General features: G+C 53.6%; 1 protein-coding gene across 2 annotated transcripts in view; it reads left to right on the forward strand.

Annotated features, from left to right (window-relative positions):
• Positions 1-997: 997 nt before the first annotated feature.
• CRHR2 (corticotropin releasing hormone receptor 2) overlaps positions 998-18,543 on the forward strand; it is a 44,335-nt gene continuing 26,789 nt past the window's right edge. Inside the window, exons 1-3 of one of the 2 annotated variants that reach the window (XM_055590478.1) lie at positions 998-1,109; positions 10,806-10,896; positions 17,279-17,404. In XM_055590478.1, coding sequence (XP_055446453.1) covers positions 1,023-1,109; positions 10,806-10,896; positions 17,279-17,404 — 304 coding nt within the window. In that variant the 5' untranslated portion in view covers positions 998-1,022. Of the gene's footprint in view, positions 1,110-10,805; positions 10,897-16,895; positions 17,125-17,278; positions 17,405-18,543 lie in introns of those variants that run through there. The other variant, XM_055590479.1, reaches the window with a different exon arrangement.

Consider the following 18,543-nt stretch of genomic DNA (forward strand, 5'->3'; position numbering starts at 1 on the left):
TATTTTGAATTTACAGAATACTCGGAAGAATGATTCAAAGAATACACATGTAGTTGCTCACGGTTCCCAATTATTTACATTTTGCCTCATTTGGTATATTGTTCTCTTTATCACTATGCATGTATTTATGTGTGCATGTGTATGTGTATTTCTGAAGCACCTGAAAATAAGTTTGAGATATGGTGCCCCTGTAGCCCTAAATATTACTCCATAAGAACAAGACTCCACAGTGCAGTCATCAAAATCAGCAAGTTGATCATCGATACAGAGCTATTATTTAATTTGGCCTCCACATAGGAATTTCAATTGTCCCAATAGGCATAGTGTTAGTCTCTCAGTCATGTTAGACTCTTCGTGACCCCATGGACTGTAGCCCAGGCGTCTCCACTGTCCATGGAATTCTCCAGGCAAGAATACTGGAGTGGGTTGCCTTTCCCTTCTCCAGGGGAATCTTCCCAACCCAAGGATTGAGCGTGGGTCTCCTGTATTGCCGGCAGACCCTCTACTGTCTGAGCCAACAGGGAAGTCTCCAGTAGGCATGGTGCCTGTTAAAAGTTCCCCGGGACAATTAGAAGATGCGGGCAGGGCTGGAAAGCCTGGTGGGGATGCGATCTACCCAGCCTATTCAGTGCTCTGGCCACAACCACCGCCAAGACCCCCTCCTCCCTTTCTCAGTTCCTCTCTCCCTGGAGCAGGGAGCTCCAGCCCTGGCAAAGGTGCCAGGCATTAACCCCTTCTCTGGGGGCAGAGACTGGGCTCTGGCTGCCTAGGCAGAAGCCGCTGCCCGGCGCCGCTATAAATAACCTGGAGGGGGGCGGGCCTTGGGGCGGTGTCCCTGCGGGCGGGGGAGGCGGGAGATACCCCCAGTGCCCAGGGCCATACCTCGGCCGCCGGCGCGTTGGGGAGGGAGGGGCCCACTCCGCTCTGGCCGGTAGCGGAGGAGGGTGGGAGGCACCGGAGTCAGCGGGCGGGGCGGGACGGCCGCGCTGGGAGGTGGGCTCCTGTCCGCGGCCGCACAGGGCATGGGGGGTCCCGCGGCGCCCCCAAGCCTCCTCCACGTCCCGCACCGTGTCCTCTGTCTGCTCTGCCTTCTCCCGCCACTGCTTAAAGTAAGTGTCGGGTGTGGCGATGGGGGACTGTTCTCGGGGTGGGGGTGCTGGGAGCTGGAGCTCTGTGCTCTCCTGACTGCGAGGCAGCGGAGGTGGGGGGTGGAGGTCTCACTGCTTAGTTACTGGGTTTAGCTTCACTCAGCCCTGTTAGGAGATGGACGGAAAAGGTCTTAGGACTTGGTGGCTGGCATGGAGTTGGGGATCCCTGCATACGGTGATGGGATGGAGATGTCCTGCCTAACTGAGAGGGAAGGGGAGCGAGATGAAACTCTTAACACCAGCTAGGATGGGACTTAGCAGCCCTTGTGGATGAGCAGAGCGTGCGGGGAGACGCCCTAGTGTCTAGGACGTGCCCTTTCCTTCGGTCCAGGAATTCCTAGTCTCTGTCCACTTTGTCCCCTCCTCCATGGATTGCACTCCCCCTTCCTTGTAGGAGCCTCAAGTCCCTTCCTCACCCCGTCCCAGTTCTGGTCCTTCCCCACAAGGGATCCCCAGAGAGCTGTCCCCTGTCTCCTGCAGGCAGGCCAGTCCCCACCCTCCTCTCAGTGCCTGAAACCAGGCAGCCTCAGTATCAAATGAGCAATGGAGCAAAGGGGACACCTGGGGGAACCAACCTTGCCAAGCATTTCTCAAAGCTGTAAATATCTCCCCATGCCCAAAGCTGTGGGTGTGAACACTGGCCAGAGTCAGGGTCTGCAGGTGGGAGCTGGGGGTGTTGAGATGGAAAAGAGCTGCACAGAAAGAGCTGAAGAAGTGGGGGTGAGGTTGGGAGGGAGTGATACCCAGAAATGGATGTGGGAGGAATTGATCTCTCTTTCCCCATTTTCCAGATGGGGAAACTGAGGTTCAGAGAGGGAGGGCCACACTTTTCATGAAGAGCCACGACATTAAAAGTGTTTGAGGCCATGCAGGGCAAGGGTCAGAGCCAGGATGGAGGTCAGGAGGCCTGGTCCCATCCCCATATGTCACAGAGGACTCCTTGAGCATCCACTGTCTGTGGCAAAGTGGTTTTGCCAACAGACCTGATCAAATCCCTGCTTTGCTGATTAGTGTGTCACCTTGGGCAGGCTACTCACGTTTCCCCTCAGTTTCCTCCTGGGTAAAATGAGGATGGTTTTGATGCTTAATGAATAAGGTTGTCATGAGGAATGGTTGTGACTGTGCCTGGCACAGAGTTAGCACTCAGTAAATACAGCTGGGGTTTTGTACCAGGCACTTGAGTTGAAGACACGAGGGGCCCTGCCCTTCCAGGGGGTCTGGTTAGGTGGAAGACAGGACGGGGCACTGTGCCAAGGTATGGTCAGTGCCCCAATGGTCAGATAGTCCCTGGACCTGCCAGGTCCTTTTAACGACATTGCAGGGAGGGGTGGAGGCTGTGGAGTAGATTCACTACTACCCACAACCTCTCATTCCTACTCCTGATGTCTTCTCTGAGCTCTTTTGCCCCCTAGCATTTGTTCCCTGGGTGGGTGCCTTCCAAGAGAGCTGGTGTTAGGACCAGGGTTGCCCTTTGACCCTGCCCCTCTGGGAGCCATGATTCCAACTGCCCAAGCTGGTTAGATGGAGAGGGTTGCTGGTTGCTGCCCCAGACTCCAGAGCAGGTGGAAGAGTCTGTGGGAGGTTACCCTGGGTCCCAGGGACGTAAGGACAGGGAACCTCAGAGGCAAGAGTCTGCTGTCCCCTTAGAGTCCACCCAGGCCCTGCCCCTAGCCCCCTGGATGGCCCGAGATTAGAAACTAGTTATCCACCCAAAGTTATCATTGCATAACTGCTAAAGAGCACTGTGGTCTCTCTAGCCCCAAAGAGCAGTCTTCCTTGCTCTGGGTCTTCGTGGTAATGCTATTTATTTCTGGATCCTTTTCCAACTATTCTGAGATTTCTGTTGTCTATGAAAATAGAGTAAGTGACCTTGAGCAGGTGGTGGGGAAGTAAGGGAACCCAGGAGGGAACTGGCCTCCAGCCCTCTCATTTATTCAGTAATACTTTATTCAACCAGTATTTAAGGAGGATCATGCGTGGTAAAGACACAAGGGTGAAAACATCAGCCTTTACCCTATGAAGTTGATAGCCTAGAGCAGACATGAGCAGGAAGAAAATAATGGTGAAGAATTGTGTATTTACTACCTGGTCATGGGAACTGATGGCTCAGCAAGTAAAGAATCGCCTGCAGTGCTGGAGACACCAGAGACATGTGTTCGTTCCCTGGCTCGGGAAGATCCCCTGGAGGAGGAAATGGCAACCCGCTCCAGTAGTCTTGCCTGGAGAATCCCATGGACAGAGGAGGCTGCTGGGCGACAGTCCAAAGGGTCTTAAAGAGTCTGATGTGACTGAGCGACTAAGCACACACATGGGAGCTAAGAACAAGTGTGTGCAGATATAAGAGCCTCTGCCAGAATTGGGAGGAGATCTAGTGGGAGGTGGGCAGGATGGCGGGGTGGAGATGGGGTGGTCCTAGACAGGGACTGAGAAAAGAGCAAGCTAGAGGGAAGGCTCCAGGGTCCCAGCCCTGAGAAGAGATGGTATGAGGCTCCAGGGAGTATGGTGGTCCTGGTGGGACCGGATTTCTATCCCTGGGGAACTCAGGGCTCGCTGACCTGGGGAGGAGCCTGATCTCACAATTACAATGGTGAAAGTTCCAGCAGGCAGTTGAGTAGTGAGGATACCCTGGGCCAGCCCCCACTGCAAGGGCCTGGAAGAGCCAAGCCTTCACTCTGGTGCTGCTGGCTGCCCTCTGAGCCCTTGAGAAGCTACTTTGAAAGCAGTGCTGAAATCATACAGCCTTCTTGGGCACCAGACGCCATGCCAAGCCCTTTACTAAAACACTGGGAAGGTGGAGACATTTATTTACAGACGGAAATGGAGGGCAAGTAAGGCTAAGGGATATGCCACTGGATTCCAAAATCCTTGATTAAAACCGCCTCGCCCTCTGTGACACACTGGTAAAGAATCTGCCTGCCAATGAGGGAGACACAGGTTCAATCCCTGGGTCAGGAAGAATCCCTGAAGAAGGAAATGACAACCTACTCCAGTATCCCTGCTTAGAGAATCCCATGAATAGAAGAGCCTGGCAGGCTACAATCCGTGGGGTCACAAAAAGCCGGACACGACTTAGCGACTAGACAACAACAACGTTGCCCTCTGTGAAGACCCCAAGAGTCTTATCTGGGTCCAGATCCACAGACATCTGGGCAACAAGACACTCCCTCAGGACCTCAAAACAACTTTTCTTGCTTCCTGTGGGGTCATCTGTCCCAAGAAGGCTCAGCAAAGGGGGAAAACACAGAGTCCAGAAGCCTGGACCCTCCCTAACCTGCACAGCCCTCCCCAAGACCAAGACCAGGGCCCTGCACACCCCCGCCTGCCCCCCATACCCAGGGTCTACAGGGTGGGGGTGGGGAAACTCAGGGGCCATTTACCAGAAGCTAATTTGTCTAATAACTCTTCTCCCAAATTCAAATACTCTCTGAGTGTTTTCTAACCTAATCAGCTAATTTAGTCTCTCCATTTTGGCCATTTTGTTGATGTTTTAGGATGTTTTTAAAAAACCAATTTGTCTGAGGGCAATGCCCATTTAATTTCATATTTCTAGTCAGTCTCAGATTTGCAGCACTTTATGAATTACAGGACTATTCTGTATTCTCTTAACTGTCATTTTCTACTTTATCTAATTTTCAGCATTTTAGGACTCCTCAGTCAGTTTGTCTCAGGTCATTGTATCCAAAATTTTATTTTTATAAGATGTCATTTCAAATCTTCCAGAGGGAGGGGTATATTATTCCATAAGCTTATTTTGTTTATTCTCTTTAGCACCTGCACCACGCTTACCACATGCTAGATACTGTTCTAAGCCCTGACACACATTACTGCTTTTAAGCTTCACAACCACCCTGGGACATAAGATCACCATTTACCCCCATTTGACAGATGAGAAAGCTGAGGCAAGTTCACGTGGTCAGTCATCTACTGGTAGTAGGGCCAGGACTCAAAGGAGATAGACTGACTGCAGATTCAGTTCTGTTGATGAAAATGTAAGATATTCAGATACCAACACAATCAGAAAAAGGTGACTCTTAGGCAAACTGACATTAGATGAGTTGATCATTAAGAGATCATTTTAGGCCTTGTGACCTGTTATGAGACCTCTTCCTGCAGCTCCTGCCTTCCCTCCCCTCCCTCACCCTCTTTATCCCTCCCTGCTGGTCCCTCAGACATCTGTGTGCAGAGCCTGGCATGACACAGGACAGGGAAGAGGGACAGAGGTGAGAGGGCACAATGGGCTTTCAGAGACCAGGGAGAACACTTGGCAAGGAGAGGCCTGGAAGTTTCTCCAGGCAAGCTGGTGGACTGGATGGGAGAATGGGACATCTTGGGCAGAGGGACCTGCTGGAACATTCGGGGAAGGGAGATCTGGCTGGAAGGCTGCTGTGAACTCCTGGGCTCTTCACTCAGAGGTCTGGGCAGCTGATTTTTTAGAACAGAGCACCTTCCAGAAAGCCTGCCCAGATACTCCAGAAAATAATCACCAGAAAAGAATCACTTCCTTCATCTGACTGCCAGTCCCTCAGCCTCTGCCTCGGCCAGCCTCAGCTCCAGTATGGCCTCCACTGTGTCTGCTCTCCCCAACCTTTCTTCCCTCCCTTCTGCCCCCTCTGTCTCCCTCTAGTCTTCCTCTCCTCCTCTCCCCTTTCTTCCCTCTCTCCTCCTTCCTTCCTCCCCTGTCCCCCAGTGCCCTCATCTCCTCCTCCTTCCCCGGGACAGGGCCTGAGCTTCTCCTGCCTCTATTCTTAGCTCAGGCTCAATGAAACCAGTGAATGAAAGAGAACCCTGGGGAGGACTCCTCCCCCTCCCAGAGGAGTCCTCTCTGACCTTGGGCAGAGCGGGAGGAGGCAGGGTGGGATCTCACCCCGTTCCCCTCCAGTTACTGGCAGCCTGGCTGCAGGACCTGTGGTCCCAAATCTCCCAGGCTTAGACCAGTGGCTAATTTTAGAGGAAGCCTTGTCACCAAGCCAGGAGGGAGCACTAGGCCGGGCCAGACCCCCTGGCTCCAGGGAGATGGCACCTTTCAAGCCCGCCTGACCCCTGGGGCACAGGTTCTGCCTGGACAGGGCCCAAGGGTGGAGAAAGAGCAGCTGGCATCTTGGCTTCAACCCACTGCCTCCTCCCCCTGCCAGGGCGACTCCCTTGCCCTCGTCTAAGGTGAGAGCTTCCGACTCCAGACACACCGAGACTGGGACTAGGACCCCAGCCATTCTCAAAGGGAGAATTCAGAAAGAAGGCTGCCTGGCAAGCAGGAAAACCCCAGAGCCTGAGCTCCCAGAGCTGGGGGTCAGGGTGCCACTCTACCTGGTGGAGGGGGCCGTGGTCTCATCCACACAGACATTTATTGAGCACTTGCTGTGTGCCAGGCTCTGGACTGGGAACTGTGACCTGGATGTGAGTCAAACAGACATGGCCCTGATGTCCGGCAGCCTGTAGCTTCGTGGGGCAGGACTGAGGTGTAAGGACAGCTCTCTGCTGCTGTAACAGCCAAGAGCTAATCAGTACAGAAGCCCTAGGTGTCCACCACACAAGAGATAAAGGGGTCTCCAGGGGACTCAGAGTCAGTTCCAGAAGCCAGACTTCTTGTCTCTCTTGAGCACAGCCCTGCCCAACTGACTGGGTCTGCCTCCTCTCCTACCATGACCTAGCTCTCTGCCTGAAGCCCCCCACTCCAGTGGTGAGAGCAGCTTCTTACTCACCCTGTTTGGAGCCAGGGTCCTCCCAGCATCCATGGAGCACAGGCCTTTATGTTCTTACCCAGCTCTTCCGTGTGTATCTTAACCTACTAGACTGTCTGTCCAATCCTGCCTCTGCCCCTTACTTACTCATTGTGTGGCCTTGAGCAGTGACTTCACCACTCTGGGCCTCAGTTGCCTGACCTGTAAAATGGGATCATTACAGAGACCTCTGTGGCAGTTGTGAGGATTAAATAGGCTTTGCTGAAGCATTCAGAGCTTCATCTAGGACATAGGAAATGCTGACTACACATCAAAGAAGCCTCTTTCCAACCCTCTGCTTTCTTTTTAAATTTTTATTTATTTTTGGCTGCATTGGTCTTCATTACTGGGGTGGGTTTTCTCCAGCTGCAGTGAGCACAGGCTAGTTTCTTGATGATCTGTGCCGGCTTCTCATCGTGGTGGCTTCTCTTGTTGCAGAGCATGGGTGTCTAGGACAGGCAGGCTTCAGTAGTTGTGGCTTGTGGGCTTAAATGCCCCGTAGCATGTGGAATCTTTCTGGGCCAGGGATCGAACCTATGTCCCTTGCATCGGCAGGTGGATTCTTAACCGCCAGACCACCAGGGAAGTCCTGTCCTCTTAATAGCATCCCTAGACCAGAAGCTCACTGCTTCCTGAGCAGGCCCTGTGCTTCCCTGCCTTTCAGCCTTCTCTTGACCAACTCCTGCCCCTAGAATTTCTTTCTGCTCTTCTTACCCTTCCTCCTCCCTTAGACTCAACTTCCATGCCCAGTTTCCTCACCCAGCATCCATTGAGCACTGCTGAGCAGTGAGCCTGGTGAGGGAGGTGCGGATGTACTTCCAGGGGCCACTGTCTATAGAAGGGGGGCTGCTGAGAGCTGAGGGGGAGCTGCACTGGCTGGAGAGTGTGGAAGGTGGAACACAGGGTTTCCAGGAGGTTTTTCTAGAGGAGAAGGGCTTGATCCAGGCCATGGGACTCCCTCTAATGAGGTTTGAACACTCTATCTCTGAACTCTCTAACTAGACCCCTCCTAGAGTCCATGGCAAGGGCTACCATGGAACATGTGCCTTCTATGTGCCAGCTCTTGACATTCAGTAATTTGTTTAATGCACACCAAATCCCAGGGCCCTGTATTATCCTCATTTCAAAGGAGGAGGCCAGGACTCAAGGAAGTTAGATAACTTGGCCAAGGCCACAGCGCTGAGGAGCAGCAACCCCAGAGCCCTGAATGTGGGCGTGTTTGCAGTCTGCCGCCTCTGACAGCTCATCACCCAGCCCTTGGGGGTATTTATTCGTGGCTGTGTCTCTGCTCTCCCTGGCCCACTGTGTGCTTTCTGAGGGCACCAGTCTCTTCTTCCTCCTGCCTGCCCACCTACTGCTCACCACCACCCACAGCAGCGGCTATGTCCAAAATAGGCACCTCCAGAGTATGCCGCAGGTTTGAGCTGAGTCAGATCCACCCAACCGGCTCCTTGAAGAGAATGAATGTCTTTGCCAGCTTATTGGACCAGCCAAGAAGAGGGAGCCCAGATCTGGGAGTTATTCCAAACCCTTTCTGATCTGCTCACCATTTTGCCCATGCTTGAACAGCACACATCGATACTGAGCATAGCGGCTGTGCCCCCCTCTTTACTCAGCAAGAAGACTCAACTGTGGCCTCAGATCACAGCGGCTGATGCAAGGACAGCCCCACAATGCCCGAGTCCCACTGGAGGATGTCCTGCATCCCTGTCCGTGAGCTTAGCACCACGTGTTCAGACTCCCACCTAAAGCTGAACATGAGATGCCTGAGTGACTGGGCCATAGTGTGGCCTTTGGGGGCTTTGAGAGAAGGAGCTTGTATCTAAGATGCAATATCTGGTCAGTCAGAGTCCACCATCAATGCCGAGCGCCTCTGCATTGAGCATTGCTCCTCCAGTGACCTCCAGAGGCTGGTGGCTTCCTAGGAACTCACCCCATCCCCAAATAAACTGTTACCAGCTGCTTCTCAAACAAAGAGAAGGGGGCTGGAAAGGGGTAATGGATCAGGCCTAGCGCCCGCACTTCCCCAGACCAGCTTTGGGTGGGACACCAGAATTCTTCTTGGAGGATGTTGGGACCCAGAGTGTCCCTCCCCAGCCCACCTCACTCCTGGCAGATGGCTCTCTGGGCAGCTGGGCCTTCCTGATGCCCAAGAAGCTGCCATTGGGTAGCTCCTGGCATCCCTGGGATATGTGAACAACAAGACCATGGCCCCCAGTGTCTGTCCTGCAAGCCAAATGGCCAGAGCTCCTGGCCGACGGCTCAGGAAGCTCCTTATAGCGCACCACACTACATGCATATTATTCACATACACAAGCACACACCCTGCACAGACATATACATGCCCCGCACACATACCCCTTATGCACACTAACCTCACACACAGGACTTGTGCTCCCCAGCAGTTCCTTCTGCCCTTAGCCCTGTGGAGCCAGTTGACAGAATCCAGGAGCAATGAGTGCTTGTGGGTGCTGGCCGTGCCACCCTCGCTCTCCCATCTGACCAAGCAGGGTCATTAATTAGGAGCTCCAGGCCGGTGTGGTGAAGGTGAATGTGTGGCCTCCAGCCCCAACACAGGAAATGGACTAAGCCTGATGTGAGGAACGTGATGTTTGAGGGCTGTCCAGCTCTGGTCCTGGGAATATTGTAGGGCAAACATTGACCCAGCTGCCAGGGAGGGAGCATCTGACAGGCAGGAGAAAGGGGAGGGGCTGCCCACTACAGGGGCAGTCCTTTCTAGAATCAGGAATATCAGTGTTGGGGTGGTGCAAAAGTAATCTCATATACACACACGCAAGTGCACACACTCAGACACACTGGTCATAGGATAAGAACAGTGGTGGTCTTGGAAAGAATGGGAGACGATGGTTAGAACTGTAGAGGGCATTGCTTTTGTTCAGTCTCACACCATGCATTTCCCAACCTGTTTTTTGCACATGTGTTGTTGTCTATCTATGACACCACCCTTACCCTTACGACACCACCTCTATCCCAGCACCACTCTTATCAACTGGGCAAACTCCTACTCAACCTTCAAATCCCACATCAGTGTGACTTCCTTTGTAATGCTACCCCATTCCTTCTAAGCAAATTATAGACACTGTAACAAGTTGGTTATCTATCCATCTTTCCCACCAGAAGATGGTCCCCTCGAGGACAGAGATAACCACATCTACTTTATCCCTCCATAGTTAGTCCCTCATGACTTTTTCAGGAGATGTGATTCTGGGTGGTTTCTCTTTTGGATGGGATTGCCATTGTTACAACAACCATATTTGTTCCCAGGCAAGTCTCTACATTGGCACTGTGGTCCCTTTCCCCCTACTCGTCCTTCTGGCTGCCCCCAACATGCCACCTCTTCCAGGAAGCCTCCCCTGTCTTCTCAAGTTCAAGTTAGGAGTCTCTTCCACATATTAACCTTTGTAAGTTTCTGTTTACCTGTGTGACAGGGAAACAAACTATCCACTCTTCTCCCATCTCTTCTGAGCCTCCAAGTCTAGGGGGTCCCTACCTGACCTGGGACTACTTTGAAGACTCCCACTGTGTCCCCCAGCCAGGGCCTGACACACCTCAGGGTTGTACAGTGTTTGCTGGGGGATTGAAGGGCTGGTGGACACCCCCACTCCAGCTTTGCCAACCGAAGAGCACAGGGCACATCCCATCCTGGGGAGGAAGCCTTTAAGGGCTGAGGGATGGACAGAGCATGTTCTTCGCTGGGGCACCAAGCCTCACTAGACCACCTCTAAGGCCTTTTCAGGGTTCCAGACCTGGCCAGGCTGCTGGTCTGCTGTGTGGGGCCTTGAACTTTCCCTCCTCTTTTTTTCTCTGTACAATATAGAGGAGTAAGGGACAGGACAGGGCGGGGCAGGGAGCAGGGAGGGGTAGACGTATGCTGTCACTGTCTAGCCAGAGCCTGACCTTCATCCCTCTTGTCCTCTAGGTGGGGTCCAGCCAGGCACCCAGAGACCAGCCCGTGTGGGCACTGCTGGAACAGTACTGCCACTCCATCAAGACCCTCACCAACCTCTCAGGTATGCCAGCTCCTTGCCACCACCTGCAGCAGACCCTGGGAAATGAGGGCGAGCCTCTGGGCCTGGGGGAGAAGTGGGCCAAGCCAGGCTCAGCGGGTGGTAGATAGAGACAGGCTTCCAGGCCTGGGCCTTGGGTCTGTCCTTGGGCAGCCCCCTTCCCCACTGGGGGCACAGGTCACTGATGAGGAAGGGCTTGGCCGGGAGTCCTCCTCCAGCTGCCGGCTCCCTATGTCTGTGCCTAAGGAAGTGGCTGGGCTGGCATTCAGGTGCCCAAGGAGGGGGCACCTCTCTGCTTCAAACTCCAGCAGAAGGTGTAAAATACATTCCCCGTTGCCGTGGCTACAGGTGTTACCTCCTGGTAAGAACCTGTGAAGTAGCAGCTGGGTCCCTGAGTTCTGACCCCTTAGAGTTTCCTGGCCGCTGATTCAGAATCAGGGGCAGCCACTGCAGAGCTCAGAAGAGCCCTGGGTCTTCACAGGCTCTGGAAAGACATCCCCAAGGCTCCACCCAATGTCCCAGCCTTCTCGGGGCTGCATCCACAGAGGCAACAAGGAAGGAGGAGGGCTGCAGTGTCCCTGGGATCTGGAGCTACTGCCAGAGCAAAAGGAGACAAGAGTGCTGGCCAGAACTGGGACCAGGCACCAAATGCAGCTCGAGTCGCGCATCAGGGGGAAAACCCTGTCGCCTGCCCTCCTTACAATGGGGTGGTCAAGAACCCAGGTGCTTGGGTCAGACAGACCCAATCCCATATCTGGATCCCAGCTCCTCCACCTAACAGCTGCGTGACCCTGAACAAGTCACCTGACCCATCGTATTAATTTGCTTGTTAGTCACTCAGTCGTGTTCAACATTTTGTGACCCCACAGACTATAGCCCACCAGGCTCCTCTGTCCATGGAATTCTCCAGACAAGAATACTGGAGTGGGTTGCCATTTCCTCCTGCAGGGGATCTTCCCCATCCAGGGATCAAATCCCAGTCTCCTGCACTGCAGGCAGATTCTTTAGCGTCTGAACCACCAGGGAAGCCCATTAATTTGTTTGGGCTGCTGTAAAATACCACAGACTGGTTAGTTTAAACAACGCAATCACAAGGCCTCCCCTGGTTGACTTGTAATATCATTCATCCAATTTATAAATGGAATATGTAATATATGTATATATTTAATTTGGAAAAAGATATTTTTAAAAATTGAAGAGGACTATTAATGCCCATTATCCCACAACCCAGGGATTTTTTAATGTGTCTATCTGCCAGAAGTTTATCACACCATAGAGTCTCATGTTTTTTCTTTTTTCTTTTTCCACAAAACCAGGATGATCCTGTGTCTACAGTTCTGTAACCTGCTTTTTCTTCTTGTAACTCAGAGTGAACATTTCCCTGTTTCATTAATTATTCATCCACCACATTGCTGGTGGTGCTGCCTAGCAGCCAAGGTGGGGACGCATCATCCCTCATTAACCATGCCCCTGCAGTGGTCAGTACTGGCTGTTAGGATGCCCTTGAACTTCAGGAATAGTTTCTCTGGTCCCCACATGATAGGTATCTCCTTTTAGGTGTCCACCAATTGAGAAAATGCATATTGACTACCCTAAAGCTCAGAAACAAGTAAAACCAAACAACCTATTGTTTAGATATATGTACATGTGATAAAACTGAAAAAAAACTAAGAGCAAAGGAATGATAAATGCAACATTCAAAAGAATGTTCCCTCTGAGGAAGGAGTGTATAGATAAATTTGTAAGTGATTGGTAATGATCTAGTTTTGGATTGGGCAATAAATCATTATATGTGCTACTACATACAAACTTCCATAACAGAAAAGACTAAAATGAAATAAAGTTGGGCCATGTATAGGCTAATGATGACAAAGGGTCATGAATCAAAGACTATGATCAATTAAATTGCATGACCCTAAGGTCCAAATAAAGGAAAAAAAACACATAATCACAAGAGACTTCATGCAGGCTTTAAATGGATTATTTCTGTTTTATTCATCACAGAGGAATCTAATAGAGCATATACTGTAAGTTGTAAGGCATATTATTTTTTCAGTCCATAGGCAATGTAAGAGTGCAAATGGAATCAAGGATCCTTGGAAATAACTCCCTAATCCAACACACACACACACACACCAGGACTGGTCATATGTGAAGAGACCCTTGGATCTCAGGAGACAGGGCTTCTGCCAAAGCATCCATTCTTTCAGTGTTGATTTGCTGAGCACAAGCATGAAGCACTCTGATGGGTGCTGGGACTGGTTAGTGAACATGACCAGCCCTGCCTTCCACAATAGAAAAACTAATAACCTTGATGTGATATAGACTAGCCCCCAGCAGACCAAGGCATGGAGAAGAGCCACCCACCCCAGATAAGACAAAGGAGGTGAGGGCTAAGCTGAACATTAGAAGGGCGGATGGGAGTCAGCTGGGTTAACTGGAATAGAGCAGTAAGGGCATTCCTGGCAGAGGGAACAGCACATGTGAAGGTGTGGAGGTAGAGAATGTTCCAAGGGAATGGCGAGTGGACCCAAAGGGCATCTCAAGTTAAGCATGAGGAGAGGATGGGGAATAGACAATCATGAAGAGCGCTGTTTGCGGTGCTAAAGAGCTGGGCTTCGTCCCAAGGGCAATGGAGAGCTGCTTTTGCAAGAAGTCACACAATCTTAGAAAAATCACTTCCTCTGCCCAGTGGAGGAGGCAGGGAGCCCAGTCCGGCTGCTGTGGAAAGGAGGATGGCCTGGGAGGGGTTGGAGGGGGAAATTCCTTTTCCTCCTCTGGGCCTCCATTTGGCCATCTGTAAATGAGAGTGTGGGGTTGGACAGTTGCCGGGGGCTCTTCCTGCTCCACAGCCTAGTCCCGTGGCTCCACTTGAAGACACCAGGCATCTCCCCTGTGCCAAGGTGAAGTGAGGTGGGATGGAGAAGGAGTGTCTGGCCTGACCTGGGGCACCATCCCCAGTGCCACAGGGCAAGAGTGGGGCACCTTCTGGCCTCTCCCAAGCCTTCCATGCCCTCAGAAGCCCCACTGTAACCACAGTGAACCCCACAGCCTGTCCCAGTTCTGTATACTCTTCAGCCTGACTGAGCACAGCCCTCAGACATGCAAAGACTGTCCCCTTAAATCCTGTTTTCTAGCGGATACCTGATGGGTGGTGGGATGAGTGAGAGAAAGTGTGTACTGTGCAGACTCATGACTGTGAGATGCCATGTGTGTTTCCATTATGCTCTGCACGCCTATCCGGTGTTCAGCTGAACCCTGGAGCACCTGGATTGCCACTGCAGCTGCCATCAGAGGTGGGCCAGAGGTACCTGCCCCCACGCTGCCCATGACACACGGGTGTCTCCTTCAGCACCTGTCACACTTCCCTATAACTTATTTGCTACCTCTCCCACCAGCCTAGGGGCATACAGACTGTCCCGAATACCTCTGCCCCAGTGCCTGGCTTGGGGGCTCACCTCCATCCCAGGGACCTCCCACCCACCTCTGCTTCCTTAGCTAGCAAAAAGGCCCAAACTTTAAGGGTAGTTGGAGTTCATCTAGGTGAGGAAAGTTTTTGCTCTTTACAATTTCTTCCTCATTTACTTATTTGTGAACACTAAAATGAGCTGTAAAATCCATTTGTTCCAAAGCTGATCCTTTTTTCATTTTCCTCTGTCACATCTAGAATAGCAGACAATCGTGCTGGTGATAATAAACTCCACGATGAAATGGCACTGCATTCTGGAGGCCAGGGGACCTTGGGTCTCTGGGCCTGTGCTCAGGTCCCGACTGTCCCATCAAGATGCAGAATGGTCTTTAGCCCTGCCCCTGAAATGGTCACTTCCCAGAGGAAGCTTTATCACATGTGCTCTCCAGTTAAGAGCAGTCCAGGTCACCCAGGCCAACCTTCCATCCTGCATGTGAGACATTAAGTCCTTGGCCTCTGGTCACTGGGCACTCACCTCCCCCTGAGACAGCTGCTTTTCCTGTGCGGTGGCCCTGGTGATGAACAGGTTAATAACTTTAGCTTGGGCTCTCCTTTCCCTCTGTGCTGTGATCACTGTGTGGAGCACCCTCCTTTGTGCATGAATGAGACTACTTCACAATGAAGAAATGGGCTGATCCTGCCAGCCACAGTCCAGCCTATGGGGGACAAGTCCTGTGCAGCAGGGCTTGGTCTGGGACCCAGGCCGAGTCTCAGCCTGGCACTGGCTACAGGACTCTGCCTAGGGTTGGGGTTGGGACCCAACTGATCCTCGCCTGTTCCTGGCACTGGTTATTAGGGACAGTAAGGGACCTCTGCCTCTGCAGCTGCCCAGAGCTGAGCCAAGGGCTCTGTCCATTTAAAAGGCAGAGGATAGACCTGGCTGGCTGATCTGAACCTCGTACCTGCCAATCAGCTGGCCCCAGAGAGATTCCCGAGCTTGCTCCCTGGCTCTGCCTGGGCAATGAGAGCAGAATTAATATGGAGGCTGGTGAGACTGGAGCACACAAACACAGCCCAGTCTGCCTCTCCCCTCTCCGTGCTCAGGGAATAATGCTGGCTCAGGATGCTCTCAGCCTTCTCTTGCAGCTTTGTTCCCAGTGAAAGATGGCAAGAAGGACTAGGACTAGCCACCCTGGGGCTTCCAGCCCAGCTGGGACTGGGTCCCAGCTCTCCCTGCCCTCTAAAGATAAAAGCACACACATACACATTCACACACATGTACATCTCCCTCAGTCTTTGCATCTCGTAACTCAGGACCAGAGTCTCAGGGCTGGGAGGGGCCTTTGAGAACATTTCACTGATGGAGAAACTGCCCCAGAAAAGAGGGTGAGAATTGGGGTAACATGCAGGGAGAGCAGAGACAAAGGCAGGCCTGAATCCAGCCTGAGTTGAGGTGAACCACATCTCAGGCCCTGTATCTTGAGCCCAGATCCACCCCCACCCTCCTCAGTAGACCTGAGCAGTGGACCTGCCCTGGCACTCAGAATGGAGCCACAGGGAGTTAAGGAGCAGGCAGTCCTGAGGGGCCCGGGCAAATTCCAGATAAAGGTTTTCAGCTCCTCCACACTTGCTGTGAGGTCTGATCTCCCCTCCACACTTAACTTAAACACACACACACCCTGCTGTGGAAACCAGTTTCAGGTTGCCCTGCCCAAGCCAAGAGGAAAAGAGGTTCTCACTTCTCGTTTTATTCCCTCTGAAACCCAGGGCAGTAAGACCTGGGTGTTTGAGGTTCTTCAGATAATTTCAGCCAGTTTCTCCCCTGGACTTCGCCATCTCAGTGAATGGCAACACTACTCCTGCCCCCAGTCACCCAAGCGGGAGACCTAGCATTACCCCTGCCTCCTGGCTCCTGTTGGAATCCACCCACCCACCCCTCTCTCCAGTCCTGCCTCACCAGGGCTGGTTTTCCCGGAAATCCCTCCCCACCCTAACCCCCTGGTTACAGGGGGGTTACAGGGCTGGTACAGGTCTGCACCTATTCAAGCCTCTTGATCTCGCCAGCCTCTTTCGTGGCTCCCTTGATTCCCTCGACGCCCCTCCAATCCACTCCTTTCCCAGAGGCCACGGAGGCTTTTCTAGAGTGCAGATCTGCTCGTGGGCTCTCCACTCCCTGTCATACCCTCCAGTGTCCTCGCTCAAGGAGAAGAAACAAATGGCGAGACACTGGAGGAGAAGAAACACGAGGCGAGCTCCTGGGGCGGGCGGGCGCGCTTTCCTGCCCACTGCAGCCCCCGGAACTCGACCCTCGGGCAGATCATTCCGCCACCCAAGGCCCACACTGTCCATTCCCGCCGCCCCCCTCCGGACCTGGTATGAGCCGGAGAAGGCGGATTCCGGGTTGGACTGGTGGGCCGGGGGCGGGAGCCTGGGCCAGGCAGAGAGGAGCCGTCCGGCCCCGCCCCCTGGTGCAGCCATTGGCCGCGACTGAGCGGGTGAACCCGCAGCCGAGTGCATTCTGCGGCTCCTCTCCGCTAAGGTCCAGACTTGGCAGTTCCCGACTTTCGAGCGCAGCGCCGGGAGGCTGTTGGCAGGTCAGGGCTGGGCGAGAGAAGCCAAGACTCCGCGCTCTCTCAGCCACTCACTCTCGAACCCAGCCCCTGGCAGCCACGCTGGGCGCGCAGTCACACTCCCTCTCCGCGCGCGGCTCCGGGGCGCAATGGACGCGGCACTGCTCCACAGCCTACTGGAGACCAACTGCAGCCTGGAGCTGGCCGAAGAGCTGGTTTTGGACGGCTGGGGGCTGCCCCTGCACCCCGAGGGTAGGCGAGAGCCGAGCAGACCCGGGCGGCGCGGGCTCCTTGCCTGGCGCGTTGGGTGCGCCCGGGTCCCCGCGCTCGAACGCCTCGCACCCTGCGGCGCCCCGCGGGCCCCAGCAGCCCCTCTGATCCCCGCTCCGCTCTCTCCCATCACCAGGTCCCTACTCCTACTGCAACACGACCTTGGACCAGATCGGGACGTGCTGGCCCCGGAGCGCGGCCGGAGTCCTGGTGGAGAGGCCGTGCCCTGAGTACTTCAACGGTGTCAAGTACAACACGACCCGTGAGTGTTCCTGGGACCCTCCGCCGTGGGCTCAACACCTGGCTCCCACGAGGGCGGTTTAGAGGGTAGCGAGGGCTCCGAAGCCAGCGTCGAAGACCTGAGAGCCTCGGCACGGTCATAGCGCCGGCGTTAAAGACATATTAGGGGTGCTCCCTCTGCCCAAACCTCACCGTAGCTTCAGACCTCGTTAAGACAGTGATTTGCCCACGATTCCCGTGCTCCACGCGCTGAGAACCCAGAAAGAGGAGAAGGAAATCCTTCCCTTTGAAAACAAATATCTTTCCCACATTATATACTCTGGTGCCTGAAGTTTCTCCGTTAGGGTTTCTCTTTGTTTAGCCGATTTCCGCCCCGCATCTCCCCGGGGCGGTGGGGAGGGATGGGGCGCCCAGGATATGTTCCCAAACCCCAGGGTGAGTGCGGTGGTCAGACTCTACTGTGGGAGAAGGGGAGAGCAGGAGGCAGGGAAGATGGGGTGAGGCTTGTGTTGGGGCTGGGCATGCAAAGTGTAGCTGTTTCTGGACCAGATTGTGGGGTGTAGTCTCTTCCCTACCTGGATGCCCTGGGACTGGCTCACTGGGCTGTGAGTCAGGGGCAGTGGTCAGCATTACTCCTGCCACCCAGCATGGTGTCTGAATCAGGCCCACCCCCCACCTCCTGGGGAGAACAGCCTGTGCCCCTCTTCCTCCTGGCAAATCACTGGCTAGCTTGCCACTCTGTGGAGGACAGCAGCAGATGCTCCAGGAGTCACACAGCATCCAGGTGGGGTGCTTCTGTATGGGCTCTGGGAGGGGAAGCGGGTGCCTGAGTCTATGCCCTGTGGAAGGTCCAATGGGAGCCAAGTGGCAGTGTCTTGTGAGGCTGTGGGATGCAGCATCACTAGCCCACCCTGAAGGGCCACTCACATCTCCAACCCCACCCGCACCAGCAAAGAGCCTTCTGAGATGCTAGGCAGCAATGGAGGGCACCTGTTTGTCTGAAGCCCCTCATCCTGGAAACATCGTAGCAACCTCTGTGTGTCTGAATAGTAACATAGCTCCCCCATCAGTTCACTCATGCACGCGCTCGCTCGCTCTCTTCTCTCTTCTCTCTCTCTCTCTCTCTCTCTCTCTCTCTCTCTCTCTCTCTCTCTCACACAC

This window comes from Bubalus kerabau, chromosome 8 (genome assembly GCF_029407905.1).
Source record: "Bubalus kerabau isolate K-KA32 ecotype Philippines breed swamp buffalo chromosome 8, PCC_UOA_SB_1v2, whole genome shotgun sequence".
Classification (NCBI taxonomy): domain Eukaryota; kingdom Metazoa; phylum Chordata; class Mammalia; order Artiodactyla; family Bovidae; genus Bubalus; species Bubalus kerabau.